This window comes from Colletotrichum costaricense (assembly GCF_030867565.1).
Source record: "Colletotrichum costaricense strain IMI 309622 chromosome Unknown Scaffold_5.1, whole genome shotgun sequence".
Taxonomy (NCBI): Eukaryota; Fungi; Ascomycota; class Sordariomycetes; order Glomerellales; family Glomerellaceae; genus Colletotrichum; species Colletotrichum costaricense.
The window spans coordinates 1,741,512-1,756,897 of NW_026848234.1; the positions used below are offsets into that span (position 1 = coordinate 1,741,512).

The 15,386-nt window shown below is 56.2% G+C and overlaps 4 protein-coding genes across 4 annotated transcripts; 3 read left to right on the top strand and 1 right to left on the bottom strand.

Moving 5' to 3' along the window:
- Nucleotides 1-3,447: 3,447 nt before the first annotated feature.
- On the top strand, nt 3,448-4,089 carry CCOS01_05713 (uncharacterized protein; the record flags this gene model as incomplete). The annotated part of the gene is made up of 1 exon (XM_060453890.1): nt 3,448-4,089. The coding sequence occupies one exon, from the start codon at nt 3,448-3,450 to the stop codon at nt 4,087-4,089; it is 642 nt and encodes a 213-aa protein (XP_060315662.1).
- A 1,049-nt stretch (nt 4,090-5,138) lies between these two features.
- Nucleotides 5,139-6,709, bottom strand: CCOS01_05714 (uncharacterized protein; the record flags this gene model as incomplete). The annotated part of the gene is made up of 4 exons (XM_060453891.1): nt 5,139-5,616; nt 5,694-5,926; nt 6,094-6,385; nt 6,471-6,709. 4 exons carry the CDS (start codon nt 6,707-6,709, stop codon nt 5,139-5,141), a joined length of 1,242 nt encoding a protein of 413 aa, XP_060315663.1.
- Nucleotides 6,710-7,749: 1,040 nt separating this feature from the next.
- CCOS01_05715 (uncharacterized protein) lies at nt 7,750-8,100 on the top strand (the record flags this gene model as incomplete). The annotated part of the gene is made up of 1 exon (XM_060453892.1): nt 7,750-8,100. One exon carries the CDS (start codon nt 7,750-7,752, stop codon nt 8,098-8,100), a length of 351 nt encoding a protein of 116 aa, XP_060315664.1.
- Nucleotides 8,101-12,798: 4,698 nt separating this feature from the next.
- CCOS01_05716 (uncharacterized protein) lies at nt 12,799-15,318 on the top strand (the record flags this gene model as incomplete). Its single annotated transcript, XM_060453893.1, has 1 exon — nt 12,799-15,318. The coding sequence occupies one exon, from the start codon at nt 12,799-12,801 to the stop codon at nt 15,316-15,318; it is 2,520 nt and encodes an 839-aa protein (XP_060315665.1).
- Between the last annotated feature and the right edge of the window lie 68 nt (nt 15,319-15,386).

The window sequence follows — 15,386 nt, forward strand, 5'->3', positions numbered from 1 at the left end:
CAGTCACCCGTCAACAACGCCCACTTAGAACTGCGTCCCTAGGTACGAATACCTCAGCAGCTTATGAAAAAAAAAGGGGTGTCCCCGTCACGTTCCCACGTCGCGACGTACCCGACGTCTACGTCGCCCGTCGCCAGCCCCGGAGCTCCCAACGTTGTTTAGAGTTTTTGCATTGACGTGATGCCGCGCCGAAGGAAGTTGCTGCGGGTGACATGTCTAGCCCCTTTCCTTCTCCCTTCCGTCACCACTCATCACTGCCTACTGCCTTGGTATACCTCGCAGCAAGTACCTTGGATTGCACAGGTTTCTACCCAAGTATTCTCCCAAGTATCTACCCACTATATCTTGTAAGGCGAGGTACTGCGAGCCTCACTATGTATTTGCATTGTGCCTTACCTCACTCTGTTACTCCCGTGCCGCTTATCCAGAATGACTATGACAAACCATCACAGCCCAAAGACACCCAGGAGAAAAGCCTTAGCAGAGAGCCCGATATCTCCAAAGGCGAACCGGACGCGATCTCGTCTCGCCTCTCATCTTTGTCACCGGCAGTAGTGTAGCTCAGGCACCGCGTCACGTCTTCTCCAAAGTGTCCCCCTAAGCTTTCTTGGTTTAGGCCCAGGTTAAGAAAAGAAATCCTCCGCTAGTCCCCCCGTTGACTTCCGCAGCCTCCGATGGCCCCTCAACCGGCGTCAGGGGGAATGACTAGGCATACATTTTGTATGGTTTATAATGCTGGACTTGTCGAAACTCTGTCCGGACACATCCCCGTTGGCCTTGGAGAGAATCGTTGAACGTCCTTTCCCCCTTCATCGGCGAACTGTGCGAGTGCGAACCGATCGGCAGCCGTAAAATCGCATTTTACATATACTCGGTCAGTCGCACAAGCGTCGATAGCCATGAATGGATACGCGGGGAAACGAAGACGACCGTCGACCGTGAGCGGTCGCCCGGCGTTCCTCTGGCGTGTCTCGAGTTCCAATTGGGATTACATCGGCTGACTGTCCGTGTGTTTCGTCCGTCCGTATCCAATATGTAATCTGTTTGGGACGCCCGACTAAAGTTCTCGTAGCTTTCTTTTCTTTTGCTCTTCCAAATTCTAACTGGATATCACCATTAATCTCACACGCGCCTTTCAGGAGCTCATTTCCTTGTGCCCTCCTGACCTAAATGGGCTGAAATGTCGAATGCGACCCGTTGACTTTCTTGTCGTCTTCCAAGTTACCCGATTCGGACGCATCGCCAAGTCTTCCCTTCTCCCTTTAGTCAACTTTCGGTAACCGTAGGGACAGCTCAGCCTAGTCTCGACCCTGGACCCCTTCTCTTTTCACACTGCAGCACGCAGTAGTGGCCAGAGATTTGATGTCTTAGACCCCTCAACGACAACTTTTTTTGGTCTCGGTTTCTCTCGGGGCGTTGTTCACTGAGTTGAACCCCAGTTATGATCCCCATCATCAGTCAATCCCCAGTCCGCATTATCGTGTACGACAAGTCGGTGACTGCGGAATAGTAGCTCCATCCCTGAGTTTGTTATAGCATAGTCAGTTGACTCGCGTATTTCTCTTAAGTGTTCCCAGCGTCACAGCCCATGAACCTCTCGGAGATTCCCCCCGTCTGAAGTAAAGCTAGTCACCGACCACCGAACCCCTAGCACCCTTGTCTCCGGCTCTCTCTTGTGTCTCTGGCTCTTTGCTCTTGTATCCGAAAACGCTGACCACTCTACATCCTTGAAGAGGGTTTGTTTGATAGCTGGTGGAACATGGCCGAAGAAACGACGAGGATCGCCCCTCTTCCCTGTTCAGACGAAAAAGTCGGGACTCGGGAAGCATGCAACAGAGAGGAGTCAGAAGACACCTAGGTTCTGGCGTTCTTGGTTCTGGCTTCTGCCAACATTGAAAAAGTTCTTCTCGTTCCCTGTTTTTGGCTTCAGACTGATCCCCCATCCAACACTCTCTCCACCCTCCCACCTCGTCAGCCTCGGTCCCGGCCTTCTTTCTTCTTTGACATGTTTTTTCCCCCACGGACTCTGCATCAGTGATCTCCATCACATCTGAGGGGTTTAGACAGAAGCATTAAGCTCGCAGGGTGCCCCGTCACCGATCCCATCACTGGGTCAGCCGTAGGCGCCCGCGGCATATTCCCTCAGAAAGAAAAAGATCTTCCAAAGAGCGGTCGTGATAAAAGTAGAGAGGATGCCAAAAGACAACAATAAGAAAAACCGCCCCGTGGAAGGACTCCTCTTCTGCCGCCTCATTCTCACTTACCGCTCACTACTCAGCAACAAGGACCCCTCTTTGCCTTCTGTACTGCCTATACTCTGTATACTCTGTAGACCCTCTTGCGCCGGCAAGGCACGAATCCCTGCGTAAATCGGGCTTCCCGCCTCGCTTTACACTTGGTCCCTGGAAAAACCAGGCCCCATGGAAAGCACGTCACTGACAATTCTGCATAAACAACACCAATGCGTAGAATGACAGTAGAATCTTTCCAACAGCTTCTGATGGGAAACATGTCTACACGTGCTATTGCGGAAAATAACGCATTGTAATGATGCCTTCTTTCTCTTGGTATTTCTTGGGAAAAACACTACTCCACGTAACCAACTCCCTTGGCGCATCAGATGCTCTCAAGGGCACAAGGAAACTATGGTAAAAGCCGACGGGAGCAACACCGTTGCCGCGCCGCGGTTGCGAGATGCTTTCCCCGAAACCACAAAGTTGTCATTCTTGTTTTGTTTGCGTTTAACCTTCCTTCTCTCTCTTTCGCCTTTCACTGGAGCAACCGATAGCGAGGATCGGGGGAGGTAACGCGGAAGGTAAAGGGGCGCCCCCCGGAAGCTTCGCAGACGTCACCGGCGACGCTGCGCTGGCAAGAGAAAGCCAAGTAAACCTTGTTCCAATCAGTTCCGCTTTCTCGGACCAGCCCGTTTTCCTTGGTGTCCCCAACTTTCCATTCTCCGTTGAATGTCTCGCGCGTGATAAAGTATGTCATGTGATTCTATCGATAAGAACGGGTGCCAACTTGAACTGAATGCCTGAGGCGTGATTGGGGAACGCAAGGCAACAGCGGTTTCCTTACCTAATCAATTCAGCATCCCTTTTGGGACAGCTCGCTCCACATGCTACATTACCTAAGCCAAATTTCCAATCGGCTGTTCGAAAAACTTCAGATCATCGCCTCAGGGTGTCCCATACAGCATCGCGAAAGAGCTTCCCCGTAGCACGCGACCAACTCATCAAAGCCTTCCTCCCCAGCGCCGCAGTCGACCCGTCCGAGACTCACGCCGAAGCGACGCTGGCCGTGCTGTCACACACTCTCTCAAGGAAACCATTCAATTGGCCATTTCAAGCTCCTAACCGACGTCGAAAAAAAAAGTGAACGAGAGAGACCACGACTGCGAAACACGGATCTCTTCCCAAGCTTCATCATCACAACCTACGACCGACAATGGAGGCCAGGACATTGACAAGACCAGCCGCCACGCTGGCATCTCTCCTCCGCCAACAAGCAACCACCACCATCACCGTCCCCCGAAGAGGCCACAAGACCTTCTCCCGCACAAAGCGCGCCCTCAACATCCCTCCCCACCCCGACTTCCTCCCCTCGACCCCAGCCGCCGGCGACACAATCATCTACAACCCGCCCTCCGCCGCCCCCTCCGTCTACCATACCCCCTTCAAGTTCCTCCCGGCCTCCGACCCCCGCCGCCGCGCAAACCTCTCCGCCCTCTTCGCCTCCGCCTCCCCATCACAATCTTCCTCCTCCGCAAAATCAACAACACCCCTCCCCCCGGCCCTCAACGTCCCCTCCCGCGGCGCCAACCCGCGCTACCACCTCTCCAAGGACGACGTCGCCGAGATCCGCAAGCTCCGCGCCCAAGACCCGGACTTCTGGTCCGTCTCGGCCCTCGCGCGCAAGTTCGACTGCTCCGAGACCTTCATCACCATCTGCACGCCCGCCCCGCGGGAGCACACGCAGAAGCTCGCGCAGAAGCTCGAGGCCGTCAAGAGTCGCTGGGGTGGTATCCGCACAAAGGCCCGCGAGGACCGCTCGCGCAGAAAGGAGATGCTCTTCCGGGGTGAGCTGTAAAGAAGACGGACGCGAAACCGGAAAAAGAAAAAAAGAAAGCCTGCTCGGAAAAGGAGCAAGACTGGACTACTTGGCAACTTGGGACGCTTGAGTCTGTTATTGTACTTCTGGCGATGAGACGAGAAGCATTGGGGGGAAGACCTGCTGTTCCGAAGTCTCTGCGTGGGAAAGCCGGGGTTCTCTGTATCACCAAGGGATGAAAAGGGGGGAAGGCGGCCCAAGGAGGGGCGAGACGTATGGCACATTTATTCTCTGTACCATCAAAAATATTAGGGGAGTGTCACAAAATCGGCTGGGAGAAATGTAGGATAGAGGCGGGTCACGATACGCGGAGACCGAAAAAAACTCCCATCCAATCTGTACAATGAAAGAGAGAGTAAAAGATAAGGGGCCATAGAAACTCGTGTATAATTCTTCTACCAACTTTCGCTATCACACGGCATGAATCACTGGATGCTAGACGTCTTTAAACTTTGTATGGCTCATCTCTTTCTCTCTCTCACCTGGCTGGTTGTTGCACTTTGGCTCACAATAAACCACACACAGACTCCAGTTGACGTGAGACCTAAAAAAAGAGTTCACCACCGGTATGGCTACATCTCCTGGTGCGCATGCTAAGATTCGAACTTGGGTGCTCACTCAGCCTGTCGTCGAGTAAGGCTGGTAGGCGTATGAATTGATTGTTGACCGTAAACCACTCCACCACCCAGCCAGCTTGTCCTGAGCCCCCGACCTAGAGGGGCGCCTGCTGTTGCTGGTGACAGGAATGGACTCGACTGAACCTTGATGGGGTTTCCTGTGTAGGTGTTTCTTGTATATTCAGGTGGAATGTGACGGTAATTGGCACTATCAGACTTTTTCTATCCATCTTTAACCCGGCAGCCATTCTTTGCTCGCCTTGGGCCAGCTTGCCGTCTTCAGTACAAGATCAAATCCATTCCTGCGTCGAGGCAGATTCCCCGATGGTGACCCCTAACTACCTTACCACGAATTAAGAGTGTGTCATCAAATCATTATAAAGCAAATATCCCGAAAACAAAGGCCAGCCCTCAAAGCTGACGCATCGTAACGCCCGCCTTGTTCAAATCAGCCTCACCGGGGATGACTCTGTAGCACCAGCCACACCAACTCCGCCTGATGCCCTTCACCTCTCTTCCGAGGATGTTGTGATGGCTCTTCTCGTCGTCCCACTCGGGCACACACGCACCGACTCTCACCATGCGGACTAGTTTGGTTTTCACCACGCCTCCGATCCCCTCAATCTCGTGCCTCTCGTACCCGGGGCCGAGCTGGGGACTCGGCGTGCGCTCATATCGCACAGTATCGAGGTGTACCTGGTCTGTGGCCGTCCACAGGTTCGCGCCGGTGACGGCCGCGTCCTCGGCATCACAGTCGGTCTCATTTTCGCGTTCCTTGGCGCCGGCGCAAGCGGTCTCGCGGCCGCAGATGACGCCGCGGTCGCCCTCGCCGATGCCCGTTCCCAGGCCGCCGAGGACTTCTCCATAATGAGCCCGCCATTTCCAGATACTGTAGCAGAAAGTGAACGTTAGCAAGAACAGGTCTTGTAAACCTTCAGCATAGTTAGAAAGGAAGGGGTCTCATACCGCTGGTAGTCGTGATCGGCCCCGCGCATGCTCCGCCCACAGGGCTGACACAGCCAGACGCCGTCGACGTCGCATCGGCAAATCTCTCGTCTCACGGCATCATCGAGCAGAGGTATTTCTGGCTCTAGCGCGTGATTGACGAAAGTTGCGATGGGGGCCTTGGTACAACACTGGCACAACCTACGATGACGCTCGCGGAGAGCGTTGGAGGCTGGCGGCTTGATAGCGCAGTTCTGTTTACAAGCGTCAGCAATCAACTTTACTTGGCAAGCTCTCTATCCTCCCCGGGCCATTGCCTCATATGCTCTCGGTACCCCTTCCCATCCTTTCACGTCTGTAAAGGAATCGCTCCTTGGTGAGATGGGGCCAAGAGCATATGGCAAGGCATAGGACGGCATACCCTGCACACGACGGTCTTGCACCTTCGACACTCCGTCACCAGGTCTCGGGCACAGCTGCCGCTCTTGCCGTTGTAGTTCCGGCCATCTTCCATGTAATACCAGTTGCCGGCCCTCGCACGAAAGCGGAACGTGGACTCTGGGTCAACGGGGACGGCCTCGTTGGAGCAGTGCAGCGTCGAAGAGAGGAGAATGGAGCGGTATTGCAGCAGACCCTGGCGGACCTGGCGCGAGGTGCGGGCGAGACTGTCGAGGGTGTTGAGATCGATGTGTTCAGCTATTGACATGACGATGCTGCGGGAAAGGAGGATGCGGTGTCAGTCATGATGTTTCACCTGCCACATGCGCGTGATACGGGGGGAGAGTAAACGGAGCTTACGGATAGCAGCCAAAAGCCTCAGTAGCAGCACTCTGAAATGTCGGCGTTGGCTCTGCTACGGGAGCTGGTGTCACCAACGGGGCCGGGGCAATCGCCGGCTTCTCAAGCATGTGCTCGAGCTCGCGACTGCTTGAATCCAATGCATCAGTCGCGACAGCGGCGGCAGTTGCCAAGCGGCGTGCCTCGAGAACGTGAAGGGGCTCCATATCCTCGTCGTCTAGATCAACAAAGACGACCATGGTGGGCAGGGCCGTCGCGCAAGCGGGCAAGGGACCTATATGATTGAATTCGACAGTCAAGCAAAAAGCTCAAGCTTGCGTCGCCGCCGATCTTGACTCGGTTCCTGAGACCCGAGCCGAGCTGAGCTGTGGTGATGGATGGGCGGGGTGGGGTTGGAGAATCCCCCGATGCCGCAGCTTTGGCTTCGTTCCTGACCGGGGGGGCCAGAGGATGGATGACGCAAGGTAGATCTTGGTAGATCTTGTGGATACAAAATGGAGAAGACGGTGCAAGCAAGCAGGAACAGATCAAGATTAGTGAATGGAATGAAAACTAAACAATAAGAACGTCGGTTCTCGGTTCCATCGCAAGTTGACGATGTCAAAGAGATGGCACCGAAACGGCAGGTGATGGAAGGATGATGTTGGACACTGCCAGGGGTGGGGGGTTGAGGATGGGGATGGGGATTGGGAGGGTCACAGACATTGGCCCAGCTGGGAAGGTCTGGGCCAGATGAGATCAGCACAGTAAGGCACAGGACCTCGGATGGAAGGACACCTGAGCCACGCTTCCACTTTCGTCACCAAAGCGCACAACGACGACTACGGCACCAAGCCTATTTAGATTCACAAAACTTATGCTCGAAATGAAAGCCGCAAACCATCGATTGACTACCATCGCCGTAAAATTCACAGCTGAATGTACAAGTGTCGCCCGAGCTGGAACGAAGCACATGCGGACTTCACAGTTCGCACTATCCATGACGCCGTCGACGGTCGCATTAGCTCGAGCGCGCTGTGGCTCTGATCACAAGGAAGCTTCAGCACTGGTCGAAGCGCATACTGTGCCATTTGGAAACGTCTAACGCGTAGGTTGCGTGCTGCCCACCCACTTGGCGGCGGGGCATCCCCCGAAACCCGGAAGCCGATACCCCACACCGAGCGCTCGACTACCGAGCCCGTCTTCGGCGATGGTCACCCCTTCAAATTCTTTTAGCTAATATTCCCGATATTCCGAGAGGACCAGTTTGTGAGATGGGCTAAGGTAGTCATTAATCTCAATGAAGTTTCCGTCCTGTCAACTGTGTCCTCTTTCTGGGGTTAACTTTATTTCGACTCCTTTTACCACAATTACCCGGCCCGGTTCTGGCTCCGAGCTTTCGCGGAGCTCCGGCCCGAGCGCATGCACCGGGCCGGTGATATGTCTCCACTCGCGACCGCAATTCATAGAGAACCGACACGGAAGACGACTCCGATCGCGACCGCCTGGCAGCTTTACACGCGCCGAAAATCCTCTGAGCAGTGCTTTTCTCACTCCTCCCAAGTATTCTACAAGTGTTAGAGATGGCGCAGATAATCTGGCTGCACCATCTCACAGGTCAGATACTACAAGCACCGCGGCCAATTACTGAGCGTTCAAGCTGTAGAATATGTTCACGTCGGGGGTTGGCATCTTGAATATCAAACGACAAACTCGGCCTTTATCCTTGTTTTCGGAATCATTCATCAGGTCGATGATGATAACACGTCTGTGCTGGGTTTTGGTGAGTTTGGCTGGTAATACGTTCGCGGTGTATTCAAACTTTTGGCCCTGTGGTCCAATCCTTATGCTGCTACTTGAAAGTCCCCATTGTCTCATTCTTACTTGTTTTGGACCTTCATTGAAAACTACGTGAGGGTTTATATTGGTCAGTGTGTAGTACAGTCACTTGAGATACTGCAAGTGCTTGGAGTGCATGGATATTGCTCCAAGATGTACAAGGCAGATTCAAATGTTGGTTCAACTGATAACCCCAATTCCTACTTTGTAACCAAGTTTGGGTTGACATCTTAACAAGTGTCATCGAAGTTTCTAAACTGGGACATTTCGAGACTTAACATCTTCTCACCTTTGATCCATGTGTTGTTAGATCCATCACCACACCCGGCAGTCCATTGGTTAGTGAGCACAGCTGTTTGGTGAGAGGTCCTCTTTGACAGCAGGCTTCAGCAGTAGACCTGTTGACAGCGAGTCTATCTGTAGTAGTCAGCGGCTAGTTCGGCCGGCTACTGTACTTTGAGCATTCACCAGGTTTCAGTATTTCCCATAACATGCTATTGCCAAGTCCAGTCGAACCTGCTCAGAATCTTGACGAAATGCTCAACACTAACAGAGCCACGATCTAAGCCTCAAGACGGCACATCAAATGTCTCGAGGGGGTGTGCTAACAACCCAAGATCGATGATGCAATGCCGGTTGGCTGTGCTTCTTCCAAAAGAAAAAACACCTCACCAAGAAAACAGGTGCGGAGGTTCCAGACTCGATCATCAGAGGGCGCAGCAGCACCACCCCGGCTCTCACATTCATGCCGGACTTTTGACGGCAGGCTCAGGCTCCTTAGTCTCGCAGATGATCTGCGAACGGGAGGCAGCATCCCTGATTCAGGGTGCGGTGGCGTAGACAGGGCTGATGGCCCTGACCAGAAGGTCGGTTTCATGGTCTAGACGCATTCTTGTGTTGCTATATCTGACGGTGGCGGTTGCAGGATGGGGGGATCGGGTTAGGGCGTTACCACCCGCCTCCGCCGCTCCGGAGCGAGCTGGCGACCGAAGACATTCTGGAGGCGGCGTTTCCATCCTCATGATGGCTGAGCTAGTGTCTCTCGCATCCTGGATCTCTTGCTGTCTCTCGCTGGGACTACCAGGCCTGGATGAAGCATAGCTTGTCAGAGGGCTCGCCGTGGGTTCATCCTGAGCACAAGTGACAGCCTCTTCCCTTGATGATGCTCGATCTAGTGGCGTTCCCGCTGCGCGCCCTGCGAGGCAGGATCCGTTTTGATCAGGTCTGGCGGGATGTCCTCGGGGCATCTAGTAGATTCAATGACTCTAGTGACAGCCTGACAGACGAAAACCCTGTTCGCGAAGACCTTGACTAGCCAAGAAAAAGAGAGTGAACATCCACAATGGCCCGCTCGCCAAGGGTAGCCGTTCACCGTCAGAGTTGCATTAGAGCGAACACGGCGATTCATCATCGATCCGCCGAGCTAGACTGCTAGAGACAGAGGCCAAGAAGTCAGATTCGTAGTCGAAATATCGCGGAGGCCGAGACGAGTCTATACCGCAGAGTGAACTGGTTGCTCAATCTGGGATGATGCTACAAGAACGGTCTCATCCAAAGACGTGTGTGGCCCCTCTGCAATTTTAAACAATCAAGAGTGTTGTAAGGGTAGCCAGGGGACCAGATGGAGGGGAAAGACCACCGAGACCGAGAGAAGGATGCGGCGGCGGAGGAGGAGGAGGGGGACCAGCCAGTGATCTCCCGCATGGGTCGCACAAGCCAGGCCTTATTCATGGTTTGACGTGTGCGCGGGATCGACGAGCGGACCATGGTGATCAGCACAAAATATGCGAGTGAGCGAGGGCCGGCGGGCGGACGAACCACGGTAGTGGTGATGCATTAAAGGTTGCAGTGAAGAATCTCCGAAGGCTGTCGTGAGTTGACTGGCCGGGGGGAGGATGGGTCTGAGAGCTATAATAGATGCGACTCTGCTCTGCTATTCATCTGTCGGCACATGCGAGGGAAGTTCCCAACGCTCCCCGTTCTGTGGTTGTCGTTATGTCATCGGGCCAAGTTTGACAGGCGATGGGTCGAGAAGGGGGAGATGGAAGGCTGTAAGTCGAGAGGAAGAGAGTGATCCACAGTCGTCCCAAGTCTGCACGAAAGAAGCCTCCTGTAATTAGCCTTCGTGAAACCAGAGCAGGGGTGCCAGGTCCGGGGCGTTGGACGACATGACATCAGATGGAAGAATCGGGTGTGAGTGGGTGTCGTTCATGAGGGAAGAGGAAGGGAAAGAGGCGTGCGGTCAAACAATCAGGAGGGACCAGCTGCACGTGATCTGGGGTCTTTTTCGTGAAAACAATGAGGATCAATAGTCGTCTGGTACTAAGTGTGCGAGGGGTGAAGCCTGCAGGTATGGTAGGGGTGAAGTTGATGGAGGGTGGAAACACTATGAAAGTTGATTGGGAGGGTGGAGAATCCGCAGAGTCCAGAAGCCCTGGAATTGGAATCACTGGGAACATCTGGTCAGGGACAACATGAGAAGCCACGTTCTACGGATCAAAATCAGGTACCCGTTGGACATACTCCGTACTGCAGTACCTTAGGACATAGAGAAAGGGGAGTTGGGACGAGGCTGAGTCTTTCCCCTTTGGAAAATCAGCTGAAACAGGAACAACCAGGTCAGGGGCCTTCACTGTGTTTGGGATGAAGTTGGCGTGGGTGCCACTGGAGAAAGGCGCTGGCATCTTCAAACGGCCAAGTGGGACGCAGCCGCAACATTATATAAGCAGAACTGTACCAATTCCCCTCCCGATTGGCTGTAATTCTCCGATGAGCACGGCGGCCAGGTCCGATTGATCCTCGACCCCCCGCGAAAATCATGCGCTATCGCTGCCATCCCTTCCTCCCCCGACCCCCGTTCCTCCCGATTGCCCCGATTCTACCCCCGGCCCTTCCTAGCGCCGCTTCCAACTCCATTCCATCCAACGTCCCCCTTCTTCTGGGCACTCAAAGTGAACCTCAACTTCCTCCACCAACTTGCCCCTGAGCCTCCATCCAACATCTCCTTTCACCAAGCTGGTTCCCTGGACCGATCAAGCGAGCGATTCTTCTTTTCAAGCTTGATGCTATTGGATCAGAACATCGGACGGCGAGCAGAATTCGATATTGCCTGCTTCTATTCCTCCTCCCCATCCCCCTTACGGATAACACCCCTGAGCGAGAAGAAGTTTTTGCGCTCTGGAACCACTCCCTGAACCCGACTTCCCATCTCCTTTGCTCTGCCCACTGTTTCCATCACTCAACGCTGGGGTTTCCTTCCTTGTTTGGATGTTTAGAAATTCGAAATGTTGTCGTTTTGAGTGGGCCGAACAGACACGGCTCGGAGAAAAACGAGAGACGGCAGGACATAAACGGGCACTTGTAGATCGCGAGAGAACTAACGGGAGATCGTTCTTGCTCCTGGACGTTACGCACATCATCAAGAACGGTACGACATCATCAAGTGACGAAGATTTGGATCTACACATACCGTTGCATTCTTGAATAACATCTCCTCATCTTCTCATGTTCCCATAAACTTAGTTATTGAGCTCCGCTCTTTCACCAACGCTTCTGCACAGAAGACGCGCACGCCTTAATAGTGTTAAGGTGTGATATAGGCTGTAACCTTCGGCCGAATCATCCTATTATGCACATCACCTCCGTCCAGAGCCCACAGACGTCGACGCCTAACCCCCGGCTATCCCACTCGCTATCCCCCGTCATCCCGGTATGGCATCACGGCCTTTCACATCGCTTCTTAGCAAACGTCCACCGCCGCCCAGCCCCGTCCACCTACAAGATACTCCTCCCAGGCTGTCCAAGCATGGTGGTGATCCTCCACAGGGTAAATACTCCGCGGGCAAATACTCCATTCGCACCCCCCGGCCAAGAGCCGTCCTCCACTCCCCTCCACCCCGCGGGCCTGCCCCTCTCTTGGAATCGTAAACACCAGACGACGGTTAAGCTCATCCCCCTACCCTAGCCCCGCAGACAACCCGCTCTTCGACCGAACGTCTCACGATGTCTAACCCAAAGCGATGGCGAAGCCGTACTACCGCCAGGCTAGCTCCAGTCTGGTTCAGGAGGCGTAGGTGAGGTGAGGTATCCGGACTGGATAACCCGATCTTTCGCAGCTCGAGAGCAACCCTGGTCCCCGGGAAGGAGGAGCAAGCATCCATCTGGACTAACATGGTCTTTTGGAAGGTCGAAGGCGGGAGGCAAGAGGCAAGAAAGAACGTTTAAAGAAGGCCTCGTTTCCCGTCTCTGGAACGGAATTCTTGTTTCTCTCCAGCCTCATCGCTCTGCATTCTTTGGTGATTCATTTGCCAGTTTCTTTCTTTTCGCTTCCTTCTTTTCCAGCAGCATCCTGTCATTCTCTTCTCGGTGCTAGTCGCCCAGCTCCCTTGAAGGGCCTTGCTTCAGTCCATTCCTTCATCACCAACGATCCAAACGAAACCAAACACGAACTCCATCCAACTTGCAAACACTTTAGCAATCCGCTAGCTTCACGATCTTTTCAGCAGACAACATGTTGCTCAAGTCAGCCGCCCTCGTCTGCCTCCTGGCTGAGCTCGGTCTCGCGCGCCATCACCAGCACCCCAAGCGCCAGGTCGCACCCTCCCCGATCTTGTCGAGCATCAGCATCCCGCCCCCTCCCTCGACGGGAACTGGCGCTGCCGGCGCCGCCCCCGGTACGGGTGGTCCGACGGGCATCTTCCTCAACACCTCGATCCCCGTCGCCACCCCTCAGGTCACGACCCTCACCGAGGTAGCAACCGTCACCTCTACCCTCGAGAACAATGCCACCGTCACCGAGGTCATCACCACCGAGCGCACCGTTACCGCTTCCGCCCCCGCCGTCATCCAGCAGCCCCAGATCATCATCATCTCCCAGGTCACCTTCTTCCAGTTCATCTCCGCCCTCGGTGGCGCCCCTCCCGCCGTTCAGCAGGGTGAGCAGGGCGGCTTCGTCGTCGGCGGCCAGCAGTTTGGCCAGTTCCAGTCCGCCTGCAGCGCCGCCTGTGGTATGCAGTTCACCCAGTGCCAGAGTATCGCCGGACAGAACTTTGCCATCTCCCAGTGCCAGACCCAGCTTGTCAACTGCCAGAACGCCGCAAAGACCGCCACCGTCACCGTCTCCGTGCCCGTGACTGTCACCCAGACCGTCATCCTTCCGAGCGGCCCAGTCTCTGGAGGAAGCAGCCTGCCCTCTGCCACGCTCGAGAACGGCGGCTCCGTCATTGCCACCACCACTCTGCCCCCTGACTCTGGCGCCACCATCGGATCCGGAGGCGTCAGCTTCGTCACCGTCCCCGCTACTCCTGCTGCTCCCCCTTCCCAGACGCCCGCTGCCCCTGAGACCCAGGTCTTGACCACCACTCTCCCGGCCAACCCCGACTCGCCCTCCGGCTCCCCCATCGTCTCCGTGATCACCATCACCCGCCAGCCCGGTTCTGAGCCCTCCGTCACCGGCGGTGCCTCCGAGCAAGCCGGCTCCGTCGAGACCTCCGCAGTCGTTTCCACCCTTCCTCCCCAGTCCGAGGGCGGCGCCCCTGTCATTTCCACCATCTACATCACCAAGACTGCCGGTGTTCCTGTTGCTTCCGGCACGGCTGTCAGCTCCGTCGACGCGATTGCCAGCGGCTCCGTCCAGACCTCTGCCGTCGTGTCGACCCTCCCTCCCAAGTCCGAGGGCGGCGCACCCATCGTCTCGACCATCTACATCACTAGAACCGGCGGTGGCGATGTCCCTGCTGCTTCCGGTACCGCAGTCAGCTCCGTCGATGCCGTTGCTTCCTCAGCTGTCATCACCACTCTCCCCGCCCAGTCCGAGGGAGGTCAGCCCATCGTCTCGACGATTTACGTCACTGCCCAGCCTCCCGCTCCCTCCAACGAGCCCGGTGCCTCCGGACAGGGCGGCGAGGTCGTCACTTCTGCCATTGAGACCACCCTTCCTCCCCAGAGCGCCGGCGGCTCCGCCATCGTCAGCACCGTCTACGTGACCGCCACCGTGTCTGGAGGTGTCCCCGTCGCCTCCAGTACGGCCGTCAGCTCCGTTGATGCAGTCGCCAGCTCCTCCGCCGTCGTGACCACTCTGCCCGCCCAGTCCGAGGGAGGCCAGCCCATCGTCTCAACCATCTACGTCACCGCTCAACCCCCTCAGCCTACTGGCGGCAACGGCAACGGCAACGAAGGCGGCGCGGCCTCAGAGCAGGGCGGCGAAGTCGTCACCTCGGCCGTCGAAACCACTCTCCCTCCCCAGAGCGCCGGCGGCTCCGCCATCATCAGCACAGTCTACGTGACCGCCACCGTCCCCGCGGCCTCGGCCTCCGCTTCCGCATCCATCTCCCGCCCAGCTGAGCCCCCCCGCCCCAACGAGCCCAAGACCTCCGTCATTACAATGACCCTCGCCCCTCCCTCCGGCTCCCCCGTCATCTCCCTTGTCACAGTCACAATCCAGCCCACCGCAGGCCCCTCGGGCTCCGGCTCACCCCCGGCCCAGACTGAGGTCGTCACCTCCGCCCTGACATCCACCATCCCCGCCGAGGGCACCACCCCGCCCCGCGTGACAACAGTCTACGTGACCGCCCAGCCTCCCGCCCCAACCTCCGCCCCCGCCCCTCCCCGCGTCGTCACAGTCACAGTCGGCTCCCTCACCGGCGTCGTCACAATCAGCGACGCAGCCCAGAGCTCCGCCTCCGGCACCACCATCGCCTCGGCTCTCCCCAGCGCCGGTGCGGGCGGTAACACCGGTGGCAACGGAGGCAGCGGCGGCAACGGCGGAAGCAACAACGGCGGCAGCGGTAACGGTGGAAGCGGCGGCAACGGAGGCAGCGTCGGCGGCGAGAGCGGCGGAAGCTGCCCTTCAGCCGCGCCCGTCACCGTCACCGTCAGCGCGTGCCCCACCGCTCCCGTCACCTCCGTCCTGACCCAGACCGTCTCGGTCGTGCCCACGTCCACCCCGGCTGCCGCCAAGCGCGCCGAGGAGGGCAAGCGCGACGCCGTCTACCACCCCCGCCGCCACGGCCACGCCTTTGGCTTCTGGTAAACAGAACGCGGGTGGTGGTAAGTTTGAGTGAGAAGAAGAAGACGAGGAAGAGAATAGCTGTGGCGGTT